Source organism: Falco biarmicus, chromosome 6, assembly GCF_023638135.1.
Source record: "Falco biarmicus isolate bFalBia1 chromosome 6, bFalBia1.pri, whole genome shotgun sequence".
Classification (NCBI taxonomy): domain Eukaryota; kingdom Metazoa; phylum Chordata; class Aves; order Falconiformes; family Falconidae; genus Falco; species Falco biarmicus.
This window is the reverse complement of record NC_079293.1, coordinates 82,199,968-82,225,671: the sequence shown is the minus strand read 5'-3', so window position 1 is coordinate 82,225,671 and position 25,704 is coordinate 82,199,968. Positions and strand designations below refer to the sequence as shown.

The window sequence follows — 25,704 nt, the reverse complement described above, 5'->3', positions numbered from 1 at the left end:
AGTACAGAAGGATACACAATGTAACTGCATTACTTTGTCATGGAAAGCAAGTAAAATGTAAGATTTGCCTGGAGTTGTGAAAAGTGTTGAAGGCAGTACAAATTTTACTAAAGGGCAAGACTTTGGTTGTTAGAAGAGTGGTAGTCCACTTCATTGGATCTGTTACAGCTTGCCTTAGAGAGCTATTTAAGCCAGTTTGTTTTGACAGTGTCCCATAAAACAATTAGCACCGTCATCACACCCACTTGTATTTGGACACCCTCCACAAAAGTTTCAGAAGACACTGTTTTCTGTGTAGGTCTTTATTAGAAACTAGTGAAGCATCTGCTCTACAGAGCCTACCAGGACCCTCTTTTTCAGGACAGTGAAGAGAAGGGAAGTTCAGCTGAATCTGGAACAGGTCGATCGTGTGCTGAACATCTTAATCTTTTGCCTGAGACAGAAAGGATCCACGCTGATAAATACTGTGGGAATCAAACTCCACTATAAGAAATACTGATGGCGCTTTTCTTAGCTTCAACAAAGGCCAGTGATGTTACACTGAGTTTGGAGTATCAATATTTTCTGTTAACAACCAGTATTTTTTTGAGTGTGTATGAATATCTCAAGAAGCATAAACAGTTGGTATGAAAAATCTCTCCCAAAAAGAGTCAAAGCCCCAAGGCACCTTTAAAAAGAAAAAACATTCTGAAATACAAATAGCAATTTGCTCTGTTTACCTTTCATCATAGTACATTGCGGCTGGCTCATGGTTTTGGATAGAGTTCCGTTTTGCTGTAAAATACATTTAAGATAATTACAGACAGTAAATAAAAACAGATGTCTTTAGATCAGAATTGATATAGTGGGTATTTCATATGAGCCAATAGTGACTGCAAGTTTCAGATTGTTTTGCATCTGAGCTGAACTTTTGATTTCTAAATAAAGCCCCCAAAAGAGAGGAACTAAATACTTGTATCTGTCAGGCTGAAGTTCAGAAGGGTAGTTTGCTCAGTTGATTCCTAACCTAAATCCTTTGCCTGGCTTTCAGGTTATAAAGTGGGACTTTGGTGGGCACAGTAGTTGCCATCAGTAGGTGGGATGATGGAGCTCTAAAAAGAACATACTTTTAACAACAATGTGTATTGCTGTGGTTCTAACAGAAGATGGACAAGGTGACTATATCATGAAGTAGCACCTGGAAGGCAGTGAAGTATTTTAGTGCATTTGTTTTCGAACAAGGCAGTCGAGGTAGGCTCTCCTTAGTCCTGGGTGTAGGTGCTGTTCTTGTCTGTTTGCTCCTATCAAAGTTTACAAAGCTCCTTAAACTATCCACCTGAGGAGGCTAAGTAGGAGAGTTGGTGTTAGAGGACACTTGTTCTGAAGGAAATACTGCTATTGCTGTGTGCTACTGAGAAACTCTCAATAGTGAGAACATAACCTTGGGGACGCTCGTGAACCAAGTCCTCAGATTTAATGTGGAATTGCTGTAGTTGAGAGTTACTATTACATGGCTGAATCTCACGTTACATTCTTACTTATTGTGAATGGTAAATAAAACGTCATATACCAAGTGTGTGTGTTCTGGTGAATGTTAAAGAACATCATTTGTGTGTGTTAATAAAATGTACAAATGTGCATAAAATGTAATGCCAGAATTTTCTGTTTCCCTGAACTTTAAAACCAGAGTGGAAATGGAAATAAAACTTCAGGTGTAATTGAAAGGAGGATCCTGTGACTTTATGTGACCAAATTAACTTTAAGTGAAATAAATGGTGAATATCTGTAGCATTTGATACAAATAACTTAATTGTAGGTTTGACTTTCCAGACCTTTTTTTTTTTTTTTTTTTTTTTTTTTTTTTGTGGACAGCATGTCCTCATGAGGATAGGATTAAAGGCATAGCCAATGACATGGGAAGACACCTTGGAAATCCTTAGGAGATTTACTTACTCCAGTTCTGAAAGACTGAAAAGTTAACCATCTGTGCATTTAGTTCCGGTTAACTATAGCAGTGTGTAGGCTATGCTGGCATTAACTGAAGGGCTGTTTGGGTGGTTAGTTTTGGTTAGTTGACAGCAGTGTGAGTCTTTCAACCACGAGTGAGGAGCATGCAGTTTAATCAGCAAAAGCACACACACACAGGGCCCATGATAGGGGGTTGGATGTAAGTGCTAAAACTATTTGATTTCAGAGCATTGAAATATAAATGTTTCTTTAAAATTATTTATACACAGAACTCTTGAAACTCTTTCTTGTTGAGGTACTGGAGCACTACAAATCATTAAGAGAACTGCAGAGATCTTTTGCAGCTATTAAACATTGTTGTCACTTCCTTCAGAGGTAATGGTTCTGTTCTGAAAGACAAAAAAATATTTTAGGAATTTTGAAGGCTCAGAAAATGTCTCCTCATATTTCTAAAATACAGGAATGAAACAATTTTCAGCAAGTGGAATGATTATGGTGACTAACGGTAAGACGAGAGTAAGAGAAGGGCTATTCACATCTGCATGTGTTCATGCTGCTCAATTTTATCAAGTGATTGTCAGTTGAATTATCTTTTTTAGGTAACTTTTCGACATGATTCTTCAACAGTGGAAGTGCAGGATGACCACATAAAGGGTCCCTTAAAGGTAATATATTTGTTTTATATTTTGCTAATGCTTTGAAAAATGTTCTTTTGCAGTATTTGGCATAAATGTGTATATGCAGTATGGGGTCAAAGTGGAAGGTTCGATTTATTACGCAGGCTAGATAGGATCACAAAGCATAAAAGGTAATGCTGTAAAGCTATAGTTAGTATACTTTCCATGGTAACTTTTTCCTTTGTAGTTAAAGGGCATGCAGCATATAGGCTGATGCAAGCCTCTTGGTTCTTTTTGGCCTTAAAGCTAAGAAGTTTGGCTGGCTCTGATATTTAGTCACTCTTGCTTTGGAAAACTCGGCTAGAGGATTTGATGGGCAAGCTCTTACACAAGAGAATGACATCACTCAAATTGGTTCTTGCTCCCCACCTGCTGGCAGGAAATAATTAGCTCAGTTAGTTGGCTTATTTTAGAGGAATGTAAAAGAAGTTTTGAGGGATACAAATATATCCAATTGAAACTGGAAAAATATGGTATATTTAACATAGGAATAGGTTAGAAATTAATTTTTTTGTTGTTTGCTGAATATAAAACTATTAACTTCATTGCCTGTTTCAGAAGCTCTCCAGTGCTAAGTGGCTTTTGTATTTTAGGTAGGAACTGTTGTGGAAGTGAAGAATCCAGATGGAACATACCAGGAAGCAGTTATCAACAAATTAACAGATGCAAGTTGGTACACTGTAGGTAAGAGAAATAATTCATGTATCTGAATAACAATAAGCCTGTGACCTGGACATATCTTAAGCATGGTGGGAGAGATTTTTTTGGAGATGCCTAGGTATTCAAAGTCTGTATAAAAAAACCCTCCAAAACCTAAACGTCTTAGTTTGGGTTTTGTATAAGAAACGGTACCCCTCGCAATGTGAAACTGGGACCCCAAATAAAGACCTAGTAAATTGCTCTATAAATTGGTAACTGCTTCTTAGATATTTAATATACTACTGTTAAATGTTCTGGAGCAAAGTATGCTGTCATAGTTCCTTGAAAAAGGAATAGAAGTGCTTTCAAAATGTTAAGTTGCAGTACTTATTTTTCGCTATTTTCAGGCCTAATCCTGGTAACAGCTGCTGTAAAAGCAGTGATAGCTTGTTTTTTAAAGAAGTCTTCTCCCATTCATTTTCCTTATTTTCTAATGTGACATTTCAGACTTTAGATGACGTATCCATACATGCCCACAAGGAAATATATATATTTTTCTCCTTTAAATATGTATTTTAAATTTATACAACATGGGTTTGCTCTTTACTATGTAGCAGCAGATTAGTCTGTCTTGGGGAAAACTGGTCAGCTGTAGAATGACAACATGTATTCCACCTGTGTACTGGTAGTCTTAAAGGTATACAGGAAATGTATTGATTCTTCAGAAACTACGTATTCCTGTCTTTGGCACGTAACTGGGGCATGGGAAGATGAAGACCAGGTCTTGAAAGAACCTTAGCGAGACAGTTGTTTTGAGATATTGAGGTTTGTTGTTGATGAGGCAATGCTGAACAACTAGGGAAAGACGAACTTTCCTTAGTCATAGTCCTGTTGGAAAGGAATAGAGCTGTAAGTTTACTTAAGACCTTTCAGATATGTGTTGCAGAAAATATATCTGTGTTCTTGTTGGAGAAGTAGAATGTATGAGTAGAGGAGAGATCAGGTTAGGATGGGGTGAAACATGAGGTATAAAGGCAAGGATTAACATTACAGACAGTGTTTTGGTAAGCAGTATAGAAGTGGATCAGATATGAGCGCTTTTAAAAACAGAATGGTATAGCTGGTGTTAGAACTATGTTGTGTTGTATGTTACGCTTCTGAGAAAGTGTGACATTAGAAGTTCAGCAAGAAGAGTAAGATAGGAGTCCGTGCAGATTAAATCTTGAAGGTAGGTTGCATGGAGTTGCAGTCTTTAAATCAAAGTAGATGTCTGTCAAAAATCCTGAACTTGAGAAATACGAAGAGATGTAAGAGTTGAGACTGGAAACCATATTTTGTAGATAAAAGTAGACAAAAGCATGTTGACCTTGCAGAATCAGTAAAAGTAGCACAGCTGCTGGCTGTGTAAAAGCACTTTGAGAGAGAAGTAACTCTAGCAGTGGATGATTAGAGTAATCTTTGTCAGGAGGCTGAGTGAAATGAGACCGAAATTATCTTTACAGACAGTGATGACTTTGCAGATCTGAGTGAAAGTCCTACTTCAAGGGAGTTGCCATTTACCAGATTTCAGAATTAGCGCATATCTTAACCAGCAGTTATCTAATGTTGTCCGAGCACTTTTTTGAGAAGTATCTTATTACTTATGTTGCTAATGATTTTGTGGCTAAAACAACTATGATTTGGTGAAAAACCTTGTGAAGGGACAGACAGAGCTGAAGTAGTACCTTTCCAGAAGCTGTTGCTTAAGACTGTTTATGCCAGTGCAGCAGAAGCATGGAATAACCATTTGGGGGCTGCCTGAGAACACTTTCAGCACTGAAGTACAAGCAAGGTTGCTTTAAGATCATCCCTGTCTGTCTTGTATTCATGAGATGTTGTCTGAATAAAATTGGACATCAAGTTAGGTTTACATGTATTTTTTGGTGCTACTACTTTCCTACCAAAGGAAGATAGCAACTAAATTAAATTCATAAAAAAAGCAATAACCCCAAACAAAAAAACCCTGGCAGACCAAAACTGGTAAAGCCTTTTACAGTTACTATAGCATAGTTATAAATACATGAAGTGTCCTTAGTTAATTTGCCTGTCATATAAGAATTCCTCAAAAAACTTGAGGTGTTCCAATCCTGGTAACTAGATACTGTTTCATTAGTCATATAAATGTGTGTTTAGAAAGTTTAAATGATATTATTAATGTTTAACTCTGTGTTTACTGGGGGGGGAAACATGGGATTGCTTTACTAAAAATGTAGAATTGTGCATGTTCAAAATTAGTCTTATCCCCTTCTGCACTTTTTTGTCATTATATTGCTTTTTCTCAGAATTCAAAGTGGTTTTATTTTCATTTGGTTGCCTTTTTTTTTTTTTTCCCCTTGCAGTTTCAGAATAGGTGTTTCAAAATGCATTACACTCCTGTCTCCTCAGTAGATTGTTTTGAGGATGTTCCATTAGATTAGAATGTCATGCATTGCAGCCGTATGTGCTATGCTGGCCACACAAGTCTTGCAGGGAGGTGAAGCTTTTCCTTTGAATGAATTCATGTTACGGAACAAGATTAAGAATCCCTCTGGCAGGGAAGAGGCCACAAGCAGATTACCAAATAGGACACATAATGTGGCTACCTACCTAGCTCTGAATAGGTTTACCTCTGTTGTAGTCAGCTTATCCCTTGAAGTGGATAGATTTTTTTTTTTTTTAATCTGTCATTATGTAAGGAGACTGTTAGGTTAATTAACACAGACTGAATTAGGAACCTGCTGCCTTCTACTTCACTTAAACAAGGGGGGGCTTAATTATGTGTTGACCATTTGAGGTGCAGCTCCAAATCTGTGTATTTTCTTGTGCTGTTCCTGCCCTTGATACTTCTCAACGAATTTTGAAATGACAGATGGGCATCTATAACTGATATTTTATCACTAAACAGTACTCCACAATTACTGTAGTACAAATAGACTGGGGAATGGTAGTTACAGGGAGGGAAGTTTGTTCATCATCAGTACTGAGTTTTGCATAGGGATGAAAAATGCTCAGAACTAGGTAAGAGTGACTTTCATATCAAATAAATACCAATAAATAATTCTGATGTACCTTGTTGCTTTTTGTATTTTTTAATTTAAATTAGTAGATGTTGAAAATAGAGTATAGCACCCACTATCTGAAAGCCAGACATGGCTGAAAATTAATCTCTCTGATCTTGCCAGGTATCTTTTGCTGGTTGTCAGCCATTTTCCTAACACAGTTATTTTGACTCTTGTTTGTGAAAGAGTTTACATATTTTTAGTTTTCTGCCACATGGTTGAATTCTTATGAGACTGACAGAATCAGAAGTACTGTTGACGGACAGAAGGGATTATTTGAATGACGATGAAAGACACATATTAAGAAATCGCTGAAACTTTTTAATGTATTATTTTAATCTAATCTTGGGGTTGTTTTCATGCCCACAAAAGTCTTCAAGGTCACTGCAGTATGGGGAAAAGAATGTAATTGTTATCACTGCTGGGGAGGGGAGAGGAGGTCAGTTCTTGTCTCACTGAACAGTGCAGGCATAGCCTGAGAGTTAAAACTTAGCACCAAGTTTTCCTCCATGAAGCAGCTGTAGAAAATTTGATGAAAGCTTACTTCTTACATGGCTAGTTTATCAGCTTCTGAAGATCCCACCTTGAATGTGTGCAGCATATTTCAAGATTCAAAAGTATAAAGCATACAGCTGAAGCCAACTGTTACGAACTTGGTTCCAGTTGATCCTAGTGATAGCAGAGGTAGCAGATGGAAACCAGGAGCTCCAGTTCTCTCACTACAGCTGGGTTTGATGATTGTCTGCACTTTGATGGTCATCTTTCTTAGACATTTGTTTTATAGCACGGTTGAATGAAGTCAGCAGAGAAAGGTGTTGAACTATCACATGGCATTCAACTGTAACTTTCTTTCTCAAAATACCCATTTATGTTTCTCCACAGTAAGCATAGCTTCCATTTGAATATTTTGGAACTCCTGGTTATGTAATAATGTTCTGTAAAAATTGAAAATGTTTGCACAATGTTTTTTAAAGTCTGGCATGCACTGTTTTTTAATTTTATGTCCTGATCAATGAGGTGTCTGCTCAGCTGCTACTTAGGATTGCATTTAAGATATGCAAGCATGGAGTAGCTGTGGTGAGACAGCAGCTTATGTATTTGGTCAGTATGTGCAGATGCTTTACTGAATGTGCAGTAGTGTCCAGGTGCAGCTTTGTTTTAAGCCCTGGCTGCAGGAATATATCTCATTCTTTCTGACACCTAAATCGATCACTTAGCAATATCTGGATTTAAATAAATAAATAAATAATCTATTTTTCCTTGCTTCTCTTCCTGCCTGGTGACAGTATTTGATGATGGTGATGAGAAGACTCTTAGACGCTCTTCCCTGTGTTTGAAAGGAGAAAGACATTTCGCTGAAAGCGAGGTAATTGAAGAATTTTTATGCGACAACTTTTTATTTAGAAAAATTTAAAAGTGCTATTTTTAGTACCTCAGTATTCAGTATGTTATATACATCCATGCTACTAAAAATGGGGATTATGTAAAATACAGTCTGCAGAGTCTGGCTTGCTCTTTTTAAAAATCAATATTTAAATCAGTTTAATTTCACTAAATCGTGTAAGTTAAGCAACAAAATCAGAATTTAGTATTTTTCATTTTTGTATTTCTAATGGTGCATAGATTGTAGATCACACAAAAACCTGCAATCACAGAACTACTTTGCTTTATATAAAAAAAATAAATCTGTAAGTAAAAAAATCAAAATACGCTACATGAACAAATTTACGTAATTCTCTGGACATAATTAAGTTCCGCTGAATTGTACATAGATGAGCAAGTGTAATTTGTAGTAGCTGATAAACTTGAAAGATCGGTACTTTTCTTTTAAAAGGCAAATTATAAGTTGCTGTTACCTGTTAATTTGAAGACAGTTACCATTATTTTGAAACTGGTTCATGTCTTAAAGGTGACTTGCATATTAAAGTATACAGACATTTGTAGCAAATTTCAAATAGTTGAAATTTCAGAATGAGGGTTACTCCTTATTACATAAAACAATCTGAACTTGATGGGCAGATTTATGTAAACATGTTACTTACTGGAAAGCTACTGAAGACAAGGGTTCTTTGCTCTACATAAATATGTTTTATTGTAGTCAGCTGAGCTTGTTGCCTGCTAACTGCATTCTTGCGAAGGTTCAGATACCTTCTAGAATCCTAAGTCAGGATTAAACACATGTAAAGAGGAGGGCCTAATTAGATGCCTAAATCTGGATTCAGATATAAATGCCATAATTTAAAGATTGTACTGTTCATTTGATTAAATACCTTTAAAATTTTATTTTATTTTGTTAATGATCACCACTCCTGAAAATTCGATTGCTTGTGTTGCATAAATACTATTTTAATAATGGTTTCAGGAGTATTACTTTATAGTAAGCAGGTTGACAGTTTTAGTGTGTGTGTATATATATTGCTTTGCAATGCGTTTGGCTGAACAAGGGTAACTTCACATTATTCTGTCGGATTCAAGAAACCTTACATTCAGGTGACTCCTACCTTTTATTTTATCGTCATTCTTACTGTCTTAGCTTTTGATGTCTTGCCAGAAGTCACTGATATGCAATTCATTGTCACCAGCCCTCAATGAAATGTATGTTGTGTATTTCTAATTACCTCATGATTGCATAGCTACTCAGCAGGGAAAATTGCATCTCCAGTTTCTTTTGTTATTAAACCAGTGCCACACGTTTGTCTTGTTCTGATGTTGCTTTAGCTTGATCTCTGACTTGCTGAGTGTGTGGGATCTTTCAGTGTGTCCCCCACACTCCGAAGTAATCATGCATTTACTTTAAGATTTAAAAAGCCAATTTTATTGTCTCTATGTCCAGTTCTGTCTGAAACAGAATACTTCTGAGATTCTTCTTGATGTGTCACGCTTAAAAATGCATACACAACTCAGAAGTGTAATTTGAAGGACTGTGTTTACTTGGGAAAGCTTTATGCCTTCTTTCAAAGAAAGGAGTAAGTGCCTATAGAAAAACCCTGTGTACCAGGAACCTTCAAATCTGGAATGGTTATAATTTAAACAGATGACAGCAGTCTCAGGGAAGGAAGATACTGCATGTCCATGAAGTCCTCTTGATGCTTTAGCATTTTGCCTGAATGGAGAACGTTCTTTCCTTCTCTCTCTCTCTCTCTTTCTCTCTCTCCTTTGGTTTGATGCTAATATAGCCTCAGTTAGCACCTTTTCAATTATCAGTATAGCAAGCTCTTTAAAATTGTTTTAGAATTTTTCTTTCCCATATCAAAATCTGAATTACTAAGAAAAATACAATTAACTTGTGATGTTTGCTGCTACTGCTACTGAGTTATCTTGCAGTTTCATTTCACAGGGGACCTTTGTTCATTTATAAGTAGATGACTGGGTGTTTAATCTGATAATAGGACAAGCAGAAAATTCATCCTGTAGAGATAATACTTAAATCTCTGCTTTTGAATGGTCCAAAGGCAGGACTTCTGGGAGGAATTGTTTGTGTGTTGGACAAAAATTAATTATTCAGGGATGTGGAAAAAGTGTTTAAAAAAAAAAACAAAAACAAACCCCAAGACAAAACACATTACCTTTTAAAATTAAAGCAGTGACATCTCTGCTGAACTTTTGTATTTCTTTTGTAATGAGAGAGTGTCTCTCTATTGACAAAAATTACTTTAACTAGGTTATACAAACTTATGATTTGGAGAATAAATTATGCCAGATGTTTTTATATATGTGTATATATGTATTTTTTCATTTCAACAGACATTAGATCAGCTTCCACTCACAAATCCTGAACACTTTGGGACTCCTGTTATAGGAAAGAAAACAAACAGAGGAAGGAGATCCAATCATATGTAAGTCTAACGTCTTTGCATCTGTGCTGTCTGTATTCAATTCTGAAGCTTTCAGCGTGTGTGGAGTTTTATTTTGCGTGCAGGCTTCACATTGAAAAAACAGGAAGCCATATGAAAAGCGCTCAAACTGAAAGTCGGTTTTGCGTGTATTGTTGCATGTAAGAATTACAAGAAGTTTTTGTGTAATCAGTATTTAAAATAGTAGTGGGTACAGGCAAAAGTGTTTTTTCTTGTTTTTGTTACTTCAGTAAAAAAAGAAAATGGCACACCAAGTGGAAATGTGTTGTTAAGCTATATTCAGAAGCTTCTCTGTAATAAAGTTGGTATTATAAATGTGTTGGACCCAAATTAGACCCATTACAATGCAGCCATTGTCCACCTGATATGAAGTCTTTGTAGAAGGTACCAGAATCTTCATGTAGACCTTTGGTTTCTCATTACAAGGTCTCTTAAGGGCTTTTAGAAATAGGTGAACAGTGTTGCGGTTTGCAGCAAAGCTTACTGATAGAAAAACAAAGCTCAAGAGTAGCGGCCTGATTTCCCAGGTGCCAAACTTCTTGGTAGCTGTGATCTTGAAAAAACAGTTTTAAATACTCCACTGACTGTTCATCTTTGTCAGTTGTGGGTGGGTTTGGTTTTGGTTGGTTGGTTGGTTGGTTTTATTTTTAAAGTTTTGCTGTAGTAGGGGCTGGGGTAGAAAGGGGGTTTTCATGCTTGCATTACCCTTTCATGCTATTTTTGATAGCTTGAAATAAATATTGCGCTGTGTATATAGAGGTACTATAAATTTACTCAATTACTGGTTTAGTAATTTGTGACGTATTGAAGGGAAAAGATGGAAGAAGCTGGCATATACCACAGAGAATGTGATTGCAGCATCCTTGGTGTCTGTGGCTGGGTTGTCCTCTCTGTTTTCCCTAACTGTACAGGACATTATTATGTCAGAAACAAAACATTTAACTTATGATTAATATTGTCTGAACTGAGTAAAAAGACAAATTGCACAGATACTGATATAACTGAACTAACTTTACAGTCTTTCTAAAATAACCTTGGCTTTCTTTCTAGTCCTTTACTTCTTTTCCCACAAGAGATTCTCAAACGCCAGAAAGCTGCCTGAAAGATTTTTATACTGTATTTTAGAAGAAATCACTACTTTTTTAAAAGGAGGTTGAGGGGAAAAAAATCAATGCTTTATTAGCCCTCCAAATGATGACATAAGATTAGGGTGGGGAAAATCAAACATAAGTCACCTTAGACTTTAAATCACTTATCTTCTGTTACACAAATGCTGTGAGTTGTCTGTTAATATTGAACTTTGTACTCAAAAATTGTTTTTTGTAAAATGGAAAATAGCTTTTAAAATTCTGCTTATTGTGCTCGTTGAACACACTGTGTGTTTTCTGAGAATTAACCTTCAACGTGACTAGTAAAACCATATATATCTGGAGAGAGCCAGGAGTGCTGAATATTTATTTATTTATTTATTTATTTATTTATCCATTTATTTATTTATTTATTTATTTATTTATTTATTTATTTTAAAATCAGTTGCAGGTGATTTTAATTGGAATAGTTTTGTACATGTAGACTCCCCATTGGTTAAAACCAGATGCAACTTTGTACTGGAACAGTCAAAACAATGAGCCAGAACATTTTTTAATCAAAACATATTTGCACCTTTGCTCATCTACTTACATTGCAGCACTTTGTTCAATGTGAAATTGAAACAGTCATTGAAATGCTTCACTGCATATCTTTAGAGAACTGTTCCAGGATAAACAGACTACTTTTCTCTTCGCTATTCATCTTCATAGCTGATGTTTCTTCTTCAGAGATTTGTCCTCTCTTAAAATAGCTTTTTATTCTGTATGGCTGTTAAAGTAAAAGCATAGTGAGATTAAGAAGAAAACCAAAATGGTTTAGCATAATGTTTGTCCAAAACTGCAACCGCAACAGTATTACTGAACAGTGTTTCACTAGGGCAGAATTTTAATTTTGAGTGTCCTGACAGTGTATTTCATTTCTGTTCTTCCGTGTGGATGCATGGTGGTGGTTTTGCATGTATTACATGTAGGTGTGCATTTCTGGGTTTGTAATGTTTGAGTTTGTGAAGTTGCTATTATAATATCCTTGTAAATACTTCCATTCATTTTAATCCTAAAACACGTGACAGACAATTCAAGTCACTATTATTTATGCCTCTGACAATTAGCTTTGGATCTCCTGTAATTATAATAGCCAAGTTTTGAATAGTTGAGTTTTAAGTCTTTTTCTGTTGTTTAGTCCTGAAGAAGAATCTTCATCCTCTTCCAGCGATGAAGACGAAGATGATAGGAAACAAAGTGACGAGTTATTAGGGAAAGTTGTGTGTGTGGACTGCTTCAGTGTGGATAAAAAGAAAGCTCTGTGGTTTCCAGCCTTGGTAAGAGTTTCATATTTTTTTATTATTATTTTACAAATTTTAATTAATTTCCTAGGCACCAAAGAAAGGTGGGTTGTTTGGTAGGCTTTTTCATTTTTGATGGATTAATCTATTTTTATTAGAACTTAATACGTTTCTTCAAATCGGACTGTATCATAATAGTCAAAGGCAATATATATGTAAGTATGTTTCTTTAGAGAAAGTGATTGCTAAGGTGGCTTTATTTTTTCCAAACAGCCATAATTGTTGACTAATTCCAGCTTAACAGCGTGTTTAGTTGTTGAACTAAATTTGAGGGTATTGCATGTCATCATTCTAAACTACCAAGTTCTATGAAGGAAGAAAGTATAAAGAAGTGCAAAAAGAGGGGAAGTTCAGTGATTACATGGGTGTTGTTTCTCTCTGTTCTATATAAACACATCTGATAATATAATGAAATGTTTTTTCTTTGTCACTGTGGTAGATAGGAAATTCATTGGTAATTCTCTACTTTAAAATAACATTGTAGTCTTTTAGTACAAATATTTTCTATCTTTCTTTATTCTGGCATAAAGATAGTTATAATAAAATAGATTAAATATATTTTAATAATAATTATAATAAAATATCACTTAGTCTAAAGATTGCATATACACTGACTCATATTTGGAAATTAACATTTTCATATGTGGTACCTTCTACTACTGTGCTTTTTAATTTTTATTTTATTATGAATTATAAATATTTGAATATTTCTCCCTGGCAATGAAAGCTTAAAAAGTTTCTCTGATTTCAGGAAAACTTGTGCTTTGCTTTTGGAAAGATGCCATCACACTTAACCCTTAGTGTGTGCAGTAGTTCTCAGCTGCAGCTTTCTACTTGCCACCTCTGGCGGCTTGTAGTGTAGTCCAGAGGCTTTCCAGCAGGACTTCTGTTGGAAAAGTTGGTGGGAGAGAAGGAGTTACTGCAGTCTTATTTATTTTTTTTTTTTTATAACAAGGGAGAGGGCAGAATATACAGGAAGGAGATGCCATGTTAATGACAGCTTTAGCAGAGGCTTTCAGTAATAGACAAGAAAATCGAGCTGTTTCTTTACTGAAAGCTGTCATCAAGATTGATGCAACGTCGCCTGCCTCCTAGCCACACTCTGAGAAGCGGGCAGCAGGACTGGCTTGAGGTGGCTGATGCCACACTGTTGGGTTAGCGCTTGTGGTGATGCATGTGGCAGGTGGCAGTTTCCATGCAGTCCCTCTGGTAGGTATTGTGCTTGCATGGGAGTGATGTAGTGCTACTCAGGGTAGCTGTGGGTCAGACCCTAAAAATGAACTGAATTGTTGCTTAGGCTCCCAGGGTATACTAACGATACACACTGTTATTTCTGTGGGTTTCATTTGGAGATTGGAATAGCTCGTTCTTCGTAGAAAGCTTCCTGCGATGAATGAGAAGCAGTAGGGGGATAAAGTTTGAGGGTGGAGCTCGTTAACTCTGAAATAGCTTATCCTAGATTAACTGTTATTTTAGTAATCAGGTTTATAGCTCTGCAAATAAACATCATATTGCATTTAACCTGAAAGGTTGTGCCAAAGAATAGATTTATGCCCCAAATAGGTTTTTTTTCTTTTTTCCTTTTGTAATCCTCTCCCCTGTAGCTATACCTCTCCATTCTTTTACCTTGTAAGCAGGTTACATCTACTGTTAACAACAAAGTAATTTTATCTTATTACTGATAAATTTTGCTTTAACTTTCTGTTATGCTAATTATTAATTAATTATATTGTGTGCAGATAAGCTCTGTGTATAAGCACAGAGGAAATTGTGCAAGTTTATTATGTGAAAAGACGTTCAGGGATTAGTCTAAACCTTTACAGCAAATAACAGTTCAGATTAGTAGTAGAAACTTTGGATATCAGTCCTATAACCTGTCGCTTATAAATGTAGAGCTGTAGAAATCTAAATCTAGTAAGAATTATTCTGCAGACTCAGTGACTGACTGTGTTGGTTTTATCCTGCATGCATGGGGTTTTTGTGGTTTTTTTCTTTGTTTGGGTTTGTTTTGGGTTTTTTTTGGGGGGGGGTGGTGGATTGAGAGCAATGGCTAATTGTAACTGCAAAAAGGCCTGGCAGTTGCTCCTTGATGTCAGAGAGTATGATTTAGTAAGCCTTATAGCATTGCTTCATTTTAATGTGTACTTAAAGGCTTTTGGAAGGTGCAGCGAGGAAATCTGCTTGCAGCATTTTCAGAAAATTGAGTTTACATAGGATCATCTCCCTCATTCTCCTGTGATTCAGTGGAGTTTGTTTTGCAAAGAAATTTAGAAAACTTGATTCAGGCAAAATTGAGGTGATGTTGCTTGATGTAAAGGCACTAGATGAGGTTGTTGTAAGCTGTTTCCCAACCTCTGTATGAATTTCTGAATACTGAGATTTTGATGCTTCTAGAAAACCAGTAGCTAAAGCCAGAAGGACCTTTCTCCATCTTCAGAGAGCCAGGAGGTTGCACCGCTCTGTTTCAAATGGGGGGTGCTAATCACTCTCTCTTACCTTCACCAACTGTTGAAAACTATATCTCAAACTGCATTTCAGTTAGTGAGTTGTAGTTGTGTAGTTTCTTTGGAGACTGTAGAATGCATTGCATTTGGAGACTGAGGCTGTTAAGTCTCACTTTTCTCGAGAAGCCTATTTTTAGCTTATGCTGTGTGATGCGCAGCTCTCCAAATCAGTTGGAACTTTTGACTTTACCTTCTAAAATGCCATATGGCTGGTGACCTGTGTAAGGAGGGAAAAAACATTTTGTTGTGCAGTATCTTTGTGTGTATGGTGGAAAAAGTAGGGCTGAAAGGAGCTGGTCTAAGAGAGAAGAGGTATTTACCAGGGCTAAATTAGGACTGCGGTCATTTGCTGCTCCTTGGGGTTTTGTAGCAGCTAGAATTTTCTTAACTTTCAGGGAGCTACACAAGTTTTGAAAGAAGAAAGATGAGTGATGGAGGGGGTTGCTTTTCTCTTCTATAACTCTGGAAAATTAGTATTTATTTTTCTTTTAATGAAATTTCCTGAAACTTTTTAATTAGTAACTTCTATATTGGTTTAACAAAACTTAAATAGCTTTTAAAGTTGCAACAGATAATTAATATGTTATCTCAGTGCTAGACTTGATTAGTCTACTTGAATTAAAGAATCATAATATCTATCATAATACCTATCATAATACTTGTACTTGAGGCACTCTTCTCTCCTAGGTAGATAACCTACGAATCCTCCATTATAAAACTGTATTTCATAAATCCTGTAGGCATTTGTTTTTGAAACTGTGTGTGATTACATCCTTGCAATTTCTGGAAGTTTTAGACGAGGTCTCCAGCTCAGTTGGCAGCACTTGGTGGAAGTTCTCTCCTTTTAGGATGAGGAGGAGAATAAGCTGTAGTGGCGTGACAGGTACCTAACTTTTGTCAGAGTGGTGCTCTTTCTTGTCTCTTGACAGCAGCCGTCAGTTCCCTCCAGGAAGCGAGCATGACCTTGTGCATTCAGTAATTCCAGGAGGTCACCGCTCCTGTGTTTTGAGGGATCTCAGTGTTGCTAAAGAGAAATGAGCCCAAAAGCTTTTTGAGAAGCATTGGTATATATTATTACTCTCTTGTTTTTCTTTTTTCTCTCTAAACTTTGCATTTGTAATATCTCTGCAGGTGGTTTGCCCGGATTGTAGTGATGATATTGCAGTGAAAAAAGATAATATTCTTGTTCGCTCTTTCAAGGATGGCAAATTGTGAGTAGAAGTTGATAACTGAATAAAATCTATACCTGTCAAGTGAAATACTGTATGAGATGTGTTGGGTAAAGCATTAATAACATTAGAAAGCTCAGTAAGGCACTGCCAAGATTTTTCTAATGTTTAGAAAACTGTTAACAGCCTGCATTTTGATGAAGATAGTCTTGAACTTTGGCATTATTAATAATGGGTTGCATAAATCTTACCTGTCTTAGCTTTAGTTTCATTGTTACAGTGGTGGCAAACAAAGCAGTCTTTCATGACTTTGAGAATGGCCTGAGACTCTCCTGCTCTGGTTGGAACAGAGCGCTGCTTTTCAGAGATGTGGCCATAAGCTAATCCAGCTACAGGGGGGGTGGAGGTGTGTGCATGCACCACATGCACACATAGAAATTCTTTCTTTTTTTGTGGTAGTAAGGCGTATGTTTATCTCAGTCTAGACTACAACTGCTACTTATCATGTTCTCTGAAAATAGATTTGATAGTACTCAAAGTAGGAAAGAAAATAAGAGAAACAAAGAAAACCGGACTGTGTGGCATTTGCAATAGAATAAGGAACTTTGTGTTCTTAAGCTCATGTTGGTCAGGGAGGGGGATTGATGGTGGATAATAGAATTCTGTTTTTCTAGGTTTCAGTTTTTATTTAAAAAATGGCAGCCATTTATTGTGCTTGGTTCAATTTAACAGAATGCTTTTACAGAAAGGATATTGAAATACTTTTTTTTTTTTTTTTTTTTAACACTTTCTAAATTATCTAGTGTTTCTGTGCCAAGAAAAGATGTTCGGGAGATTACTGAAACTTCACCAAAGCCTGATGCTTTGTTAAAACAAGGTAAAAATATCTTTCTATGAGAAAGCACATTCATATGTATTTACTTTGTTATGTAAATCGAACTGAATTTATAGTAGATTAGTTTGTCTTTAAAATGCTAAAATACAGGATCTTTTCCTATAGCATAATGTATTTAAGGAGAACACTTCTTAAAATCTAGAGGAACTTTTTTTAATTAAAAAAAAACCACTCTACTGCACTTGTTTTAAATGCAGACATGCCAAACAAAGGATATAATCATACAGTGCATGCTAGATTTATAGGTTATTAGTGTTCAGTCTTTTGCATTAGACCTTCGTATAGAGTTATGCTTATCATAATACCCCTAATAGTTATAAGTTGCGTTTATGCACTGTCAAGAAACTGGAATTGTGGATTAATTTGAAAGTTTGAGTTTGTATGATCAGTGTCTTAGAATTAGCTTGTGCATATTGCTTTCTCCTTCTTGTTGGAATATATATATGATTAATATATATATGTATAAATATTTATGTATGCATATAAATATGTACGTAAACCACAGTGAAAACCTGTTGGAGTAGGGGTTCCCTTAAGTAAATTTTCATATATGCCCTAATACAGAAGATCTTTATTTGTGTCTGTAGACACTAACATGGTAATAAAGCTAATAATAGCTCTGAATAACTTGATTTGCAGAGAACATTAATCCGGTTTGGCTGAGGAAGACAAATAAGGATGGACAACACAGTGTTGTTGTTGAAGTTCTTTGAATTTGGGGGTGGAATTGTTAATTATCAGTATTTCTTCCTTCTCCTGTGTGCAGCCGTTTTTTTTATTAAATGTATGGTCAAACTGATACTCCTGCATTGCTAACAAATGCTGGTCCTTTTACAGCTTTTGACCAAGCCCTTGAATTCCATAAAAACAGAACTGTTCCTAGTAACTGGAAAACAGAATTGAAAGAAGACAGCTCCAGCAGTGAAGCTGAAGAAGAAGAAGAAGATGAAAAAGAAAAAGAGGATAACAGCAGTGAAGAAGAGGCAAGTGATAGTAAAGGGCATAGATACACAGCTGATAAAAATTAGCGAGACTGAAATACTAAAGTAGGTCTTCCGAACATTTGGGAAAATTTAACATGTTAACATTGGCAACATTATTATTTCTCAGTTTTCAAAATCTTTATTTAGCAAAGATCAGTTAATGTAAAGATATCAACTTGAAAATCTTAAATATCTTTGAGTCACTGAGCAAAAAACGTGTAGTCAAAAGACTGAGTTGTTAGGTTCTAATGATAAGTAGAAATCAAAACTCAAAATAAGATCCTTTTTTAGAATCTTTGTATACCAATCTTAATGCGGTAGCAGAAGGGGTTGTAGTACCTATTAGGGACTGAGCAAGATGAAAGGTAGATATTGGTGTCTGCTGTCCACATGCACGTTGTTTTTTCCAAAAGAAAAAAGATATCTTTACTTGAGTGTATTTCTACATGGAACCCAACTGCTAGGTGTCAAAGGTCTGGCTGTCTTCTAACTGGGAAGATCTGTGTAACTAAAACATATTTAAGTTGTTTCTGTTAAAGGATGTGTGGTGCTTAAATTACTTCAACTGTTTTGATAAATTTTAATCTTTCTGTTTTCTTTGAAAACATCAGCATTTATGTCTTGCAACTGTATGTAAATCCAGTCTGGCCTTTTCTTTTCACATGCGGTTTCAGTATTGGAAGGCCAAGGAGGTTTTTTTTGACTGACGTAGAACTTGGGGTTTCTTACAGTGATATTAATTGCTGGGCTGTAACGTCAGTTATGGCCCAGATGGGTTTCCAGTTTGTAGTTCACTCTCCCTCCAAATAAACAGTTGTTTGCCCTTCTATAATAATAATGCAGTGTGTTGTAGCGCACAGAAGGGTATAGTTTCCCTCCACGGTTTGTCCTGCAGCTGCTTTGTTGTGTATCATGAGTGTGTTGATTTATTTTCCCCTTTGTGGCCATGGAGTGAGATCTGTGCATGCTAAAATCATGCTGCTGTAAGTAGCTGCTGACATAAATGATGATAAACTTTTCTGCTGGCTATAGAGCTGTTACCCCAGTATGTTCCCATGACTTACCACACATTCCAAGCCATGGGGAAGTTTGCTACCTTTTACAGAGGAGCTCCATCTGAGAAGGCAGCTCTAAGCTGTAACTGACCTGTATTCTTGACATATTTCAAAAAGAAACCAAACTAGGCTGGCATGGTCCTGTGGTTGTCCTCTCCTTGCTTGTGTCTCTGTCACCCTGTCCTCCTTCCCTGCTCCCAGATTGCTATGCTAGCCTACAGCTGTAGGTCCTGTTGTAAAGCAGATACTGCAAGTGGTTTGCACTGTTCTTTCACTGCTTCTAGCTGTATAAAATGGAGTTTACTGTTTTCAGAGTGGTGAAAAGTGAAGAGATTCTGAAACATTCAAATAGCTACCAAGAAATGTGAGGAGCTGTACCTCTCTCTCATCCTGGTCTACTGAAAAATTGCTTCACTACAAGCTATCTCTTTGGCTACCTGGTGTAAAGAAGCAAAAGAGCTTTCAATCAAGGCATTAGCTCATGCCTCCTCTTCCACCTTTCTTCTCTTGTGGAGTTTGGAGTCCTGCCTTGTGTAGTTTTATAATTCTCTGTTCTTTCCTCCCAATCTCCTGTCCAAAAAAACCCCAGAGACACGAGGATAGAAGAAAATACATGGAAGGAGCTTCTATTTCACAGCAGGCTGTGAAGCTGGAAGAGAGCGGTTTTTGAATCTTCTATTTCCTCTGTACCTTCTGGTGGTACTCAAAATCTATATCTGCTCATTATCATTTTTTCTCGCACTAAGGTCTTGGAGCTGTTCTTTAATGTGTTACGCAACTGCCAGTAACGCAGGAGACTGAAATTGCCATCAATAGTGGAGTTGTAAAGGAGAAACTGAGCTGGTTTGGGTCTAAGTGGTTGTTACAGTCCTCTCAATACATCCTCCCTGGAGATTGTGGTGGTGGCATACCAGAAGATGGTGTTCCATCTTTTATTCATTCATTTCTTTATTTTAATATTTGCTGGGAGATTGCGAAGGTGTGAAGTAAAAACTTTGCCACCTCTCCATGCTCATGAATTCATTCTGCCTGTTCTTTAAGCTCACAGGACATTAAGTGGCTCTGATCAAAAGTTACAAAGCCCAGTTTGCAAGGGGCTCTGCTCTTCTTAATGTGTTGAGAAGCAAGGAGTACTTCCATGGGCTCAGCACAATTCCTGAACTTTCAGAGCAGGTTCATGTCCAGCAGTGGGCACTAAGAATGTAGATAGGTTTGTACCCATGCAGGTTGACACATGATTTTTATATAGTGACCATTCCTTCACTACTTTTAGGTGAAAAATTCACAGTCTTTAGCTACAGTGTTTGTAACTATTTGACCTTGTACCCTTTGTTCATCTCTCTAGCTCCTCTTAGTTGCCTGTGATGTTGTAAGAGCTAGTCTTCCCATGTGCTAGACATGAAGATCTCATCTCAGGCAAATGTTTTGGGATTTATTGTGACATCTCTTGTGATAATTTCTTCTGCAGTACCCAGTGTTTAAGTCACCTGTTGAACTAGGAGGTTTCTAAAACAGAGGCAAAATATTACACACACACACCCCACTTTTTTTTTATCTCTCCACCCACCTTTGAGCAGTTTCTGCAGCTTCCTGTCTTTATGAGTTTGTGCCTGTAACCTGACTATCAGGCAGCATCTCTTCTCAAACAGGATCTGTGGGCCTTCTCTTCGGACTTTTGTCCCCACCTGCAGATTGTTCTGGTGCTTTCCAGGACATGAAAAATTCTCACTGGTGGCCTTCAAGCCATCTGTAGGGTCCTGGTACCCATGAACCAGAACAAAAACAAGCAAACAAAAAAACCCCAAACCAAACAAAAAAAACCCAACCCACCAAACCCCAAAACAAACTCTTATGTATGTGACCTCAGGCTTCATATATAGATGCTCCTATCCTGTGTGTATATATATATATATATTCACACACACTGTCATAGATACATAGATGCTTCCGTACATATCTTTAGAGATAGATAGGAGTAGACATGTAAATCCTCGTTGCTTCTCTTCTTAGGAATTGCCTTCCCCCCGCCTTTTTTTTTTCCCCAAATGCAAGACTGGAAAATGGCCTTCCTTTCTTTTACTAAATCTGATGGTAGGTAGTTGACAAGGACCCTCTTTTCTAGTGCTGCACTGTAATACTGTGTGAATTTTATGTGTTGCAAAAACCCATGTTGCTAATTTTCTGGATTGCATTATCACACATACAAACCACTTTCTTTTTTACCTTTGTGACATGGACAGATACATTAGATACTACAGAGTGATTTGATAGGATCATGGTTGTCTAACTTAGAAGTATGAGGATGACAGAGTGTGTCGTGCCTGCTTCAAACCGCTAGCTAGGAAACCTTGTCTGACTTCTTGATTAAGAGATTCTGTAAGTGTTCAGAGACTATTAACAGGTATTATTATCATAGTATAATATCTACTGATTTTGTAGAGTCTGAGAAAGTGAAAATGCTTTTCAGCAGCATGCAGGGTCTTAAGCTTCCCTGCTTTGCACACTTTCTTAAAAATTTGGTTTGATCTCCATGGGGAAAATAGTAAAGGAGTATCCACCTGCCATTCTGGCACCTCTGAATTAGCACGTTTCATACTCTTCAGACATTGACTCTTATGGTGAGAAAGGAGTGGCAGTATTTTATTTGGCTTCTTCATCACCTTTAATTTAGTTCCCTTAATATGTAAAAAGCATATATTCCTTTTTAAAAGCTTTGTTGGGTTTCTGGAAGTTTTAGTTCAAAGACTGCCCCACCCCAACCCCTCTGCAAAAAAAAAAAAAAAAAAAGAAAAAAAAAAAGCTCTGTGGGACCATTTTCTTATGGCGAGTGTTCTCTTGTTGGTGAGGAACGTGAGAAACCCAAGTAAGTGCTCATGATCTCTTTGCCATGATCCAGCATATGCTGGTAAAAGTCCTTTCAAAGTACCTGTCATGTGAGACTAAACCAGATGAAAACAAACTCCAAAACCCTATCGATTCCATCAAGTCATTTGTTCTCTGTGGCATGCGAAACACGAATGCTCTTAACCAGGCATTTGTCTGTACTGTGTGCAGGGCTGCAGCATCACCTCATACCTGTTGGTGAAGAATTGCTAGATATCCCTGGTTTCTGGTGCCCCCCGCCCTGTGAGGATGCATCTAGCATACTGGCTGCAGTTCTCCCCCCAGCCTGTCCTCCTTGCTCATTGAAGTGGCCTGCTCAGAGCTTTGCTGGTGTGCTCGGTATCGGATAGATAGCTGCTCATCACGTAATGCATCTTGCAGATACTTCCCTCTTGCGTTGCCTTTGCGAGACTGAAATATTTTCATTGCATTTCTGTTGATAATTATACCTAAACGACAACTGTTTCGTCATGTTGTGAATACTGGTTCTCCATTTTTTTGCCTGCTCTGGTATGTCCTCCAAGTGCATTTAATGGAGAAGAGGATGTATAGAATAAAAAAACCCCACCCTACTCACTAGTAGTAGTTATAACCTTCCTTGACATTATTTTCAGCCATCCATCTTGTTATTAAATAGCTTCAGCAGATGTTGGGAGGGGGTTTTTTTGTTGTTTTGGGTTTTTTGTGTTTTTTTTATGTGTTTAATAATGATACTCTGTTTCTATTGATTTCTCAACTGTCTTGCTATAACTTTAAGGACAATATGTTTTGTCCCCTTGCTTCAGGGTAGGTGAAGCTTTAATATTTCATACAAAGAGACTGCTGAAGAATGGAAAAGATAAACGTGGAATGAAAATGCACTAAAGAAAAATAATTTCTTTTAGATTTACTCGATAACTTTTATTAGTTATTTTTGGAAACTTTACAAGGTAGTATTAAAGAAAAAAGTATGCAGAAAATTAATCAACTTGTATTTAGCATGTTGTTTTGTAGTAGCTTAGTCATCAGAATTTCTAAGAATTCTGATTATATTCATATCTTATTGCTACTTGGTTGTGGCAAGTCAGATTTCCTAAGGAAATTATCTAGGGTAATAAAATAAGCCACAGTGCTTTGTTACGAAACTCCACTGTTTATTAATCTAAGTAAATCTAATACAAAGGTTTATTAGTGCAATGAACTGAACATCCGAAATATTTATTGTTACTTCAGTTCTGGGATCCTTCTCACCATGCGTTCAGCCGGTACCCCATGGCAGTGTGCATGCAGTGCCATTGGCTCTGGTTTGCCAGTACTGTGGATTAGAACTCTTAAGAACGTGCAAGAACCATTTTCTCTTTCGCTTCATCCCTGAAAGTGACATAGTGTATCCAAGTATCAAGGAGTTGCTTAATTAACTACAGTAGAAATAAATCTGAGATTTCTGATACAATCTCTCGATCATTAGTAGTGGTGTCTCCCAGAATTCCTTCATAAACGGACAAAATTGAAATGCATCTTGATTTATGATACCGCTTACAATACTTCAGTGATCAATCAAAAACTCAGTTTCAGTGTGTCTTCACAGTTAGTTTTATATATTTTGAAATAGTAGTCTATAGAACTTATTTCCATGTGAGCATAGCTCTGAGAGTGTATGTGTATGGCATCCTGTCGCTGACTCCAGTAAAACAAATTGGATATTTGAACCTAAATGATCACTGCTGTGTGTTTCTTAATGAAGGACTATAACTCAAAATGGTGATAATTTCCTTGTGTGCATTACTTTACACAGGAGGAAATAGAGCCGTTTCCTGAAGAACGAGAGAACTTTCTTCAGCAGTTATACAAGTTCATGGAAGACAGAGGTAGGCATTTTAATCTTTGACTTGCAGAAGTTGAAGGTAGATGTATTGCTTAGCAGTACTTTGAAGAATTGGGTCTGTAAACTAGTAGTGCTTTGCAGTTCAGATCTGGAAACAGTGAGGCTGTATTCATCACTTCTGACTCGCCTGCTATTTAGAAGTCTGTCACTTGACTGTTCTCCTAAGATACAGTCAGTTCCTGCGTTCAGAAATAAATGGATAGTACTTCACATGTTTATTTTTTCTACTGTGTACTTACAGTGTTGCATGATAAAATGTAATACCCTCCATTATAGTGATATATATGCTCAGTTTAATAATGTTAAAATACTTAAACAAAATAAAATTAAACCACCACCACCCTTCTTAGGATCACGGAAGAAAGCATTTAGTTTGTGCTAATTTTCTTGTCTGAATCCAGATCACTTAAAAGCATGGGTATTATCAGTAAGGTAAATTGTAATGTTTTTAAAAGGAAATGCCTTTTATTATATTAAACCTTTATCAGGTATTTATACACTGCAGGAAAAGTACAGTGTCTGTGGAGGCAGGGGTGAAGGTGATTGTACTTAAATTTGTATTGTAACTGGTTAATTAGTATCTCTTCAATTACATGTGAAGATGAGTTGAGGAACTGTTTACAAAAGATGACAATGTGGTAGCTACTGTGAGTACAGTAGTTTAGGAAATTTCATCTCTTTGCAGCATTGTGGGATTTGTTCTTTGGGGGTATTTTTTCTTGGTTGTAGTGAAGGGTTTATGCTGGTATTTGTAGATAAAATTGTTTCAGTGGGTTAAAAATATGTATAATATAGGTAGCAGGAAAAGTTGCATCATTTGTGAATGTTCAGTAATATATGGAAGAATGCATATGTATGAATTAAATTACAGTACTGAACTACATGGAAAATGGGTTAAGACTCGAGTTTGTTTGGTTTCATGAAGAGACCACATCCATGAGATTGTTAGAGGGAGGGGTTTGCAATACTGTATTTAATAGTGTAGTAGTGCATATGGATGGGAATTTTATGTTACTCTGGAAAAGAAACCTTCAAAACACTGTATATAACTGCCTTTGTTCATAGGGACTCCTATTAACAAGCGACCTGTATTAGGATATAGAAATTTGAATCTCTTCAAATTATTCAGACTGGTACACAAGCTTGGAGGATTTGATAATGTGAGTATTAGTATGATGAATGTTCCAGAGCCGCAAAATGTGAGAGGATGCTGTTTATTCTTCTTTATGTGGTGATAAAAAGAAATCTTACACAGGAGCTTTAGACATACGAAAATTGAATACTACAGCTGTGTAAGACATCCTGTGTAGCTCTGAAAAACATACTTTAACAGGAACCAGAAACTAATTATATTCTAAATAAGTTACACATCGACTCAACATGTTTAATTATTGCTGCATAAAATCATCCAGCATGTGTGGTTTTGTGGTATCTCAAGAAATGTTTGTCTGATAAAGTTGTTACCTCAGGAAGTGAAAAGAGTAACTGCGTAATAAAATCTCCAAGACAAGGGATCTAGTTTAAGGTCTGATGTGAGGCCCTTAATTCCCATGTATTCTGGGCAATGTATAGAAGAATGTGCTGACTGGGATTAGCGGGATTGGTCTTGGAGCAGTAATTGAAGCATGTGGAATTCATGGCCAAGCAGGTTCTGTTACTGCTTTGGACCACTTCCCATAAATTTAGCCTGCCTGTTGAAGGAGGTATGTTTGTGCAGTGACACCTT

General features: G+C 36.7%; 1 protein-coding gene across 6 annotated transcripts in view; it reads left to right on the top strand.

Annotated features, from left to right (window-relative positions):
* ARID4B (AT-rich interaction domain 4B) overlaps nucleotides 1–25,704 on the top strand; it is a 93,787-nt gene that overhangs the window by 32,147 nt on the left and 35,936 nt on the right. For all 6 annotated transcript variants that reach the window (XM_056343833.1, XM_056343827.1, XM_056343828.1 and 3 more), the window contains exons 4-13: nucleotides 2,547–2,612; nucleotides 3,218–3,308; nucleotides 7,627–7,706; nucleotides 10,085–10,176; nucleotides 12,463–12,601; nucleotides 16,261–16,340; nucleotides 17,102–17,175; nucleotides 18,031–18,176; nucleotides 23,889–23,961; nucleotides 25,044–25,138. In XM_056343833.1, the coding sequence (XP_056199808.1) occupies nucleotides 2,547–2,612; nucleotides 3,218–3,308; nucleotides 7,627–7,706; nucleotides 10,085–10,176; nucleotides 12,463–12,601; nucleotides 16,261–16,340; nucleotides 17,102–17,175; nucleotides 18,031–18,176; nucleotides 23,889–23,961; nucleotides 25,044–25,138 (936 nt within the window). The remainder of the gene's footprint in view (nucleotides 1–2,546; nucleotides 2,613–3,217; nucleotides 3,309–7,626; nucleotides 7,707–10,084; nucleotides 10,177–12,462; nucleotides 12,602–16,260; nucleotides 16,341–17,101; nucleotides 17,176–18,030; nucleotides 18,177–23,888; nucleotides 23,962–25,043; nucleotides 25,139–25,704) is intronic.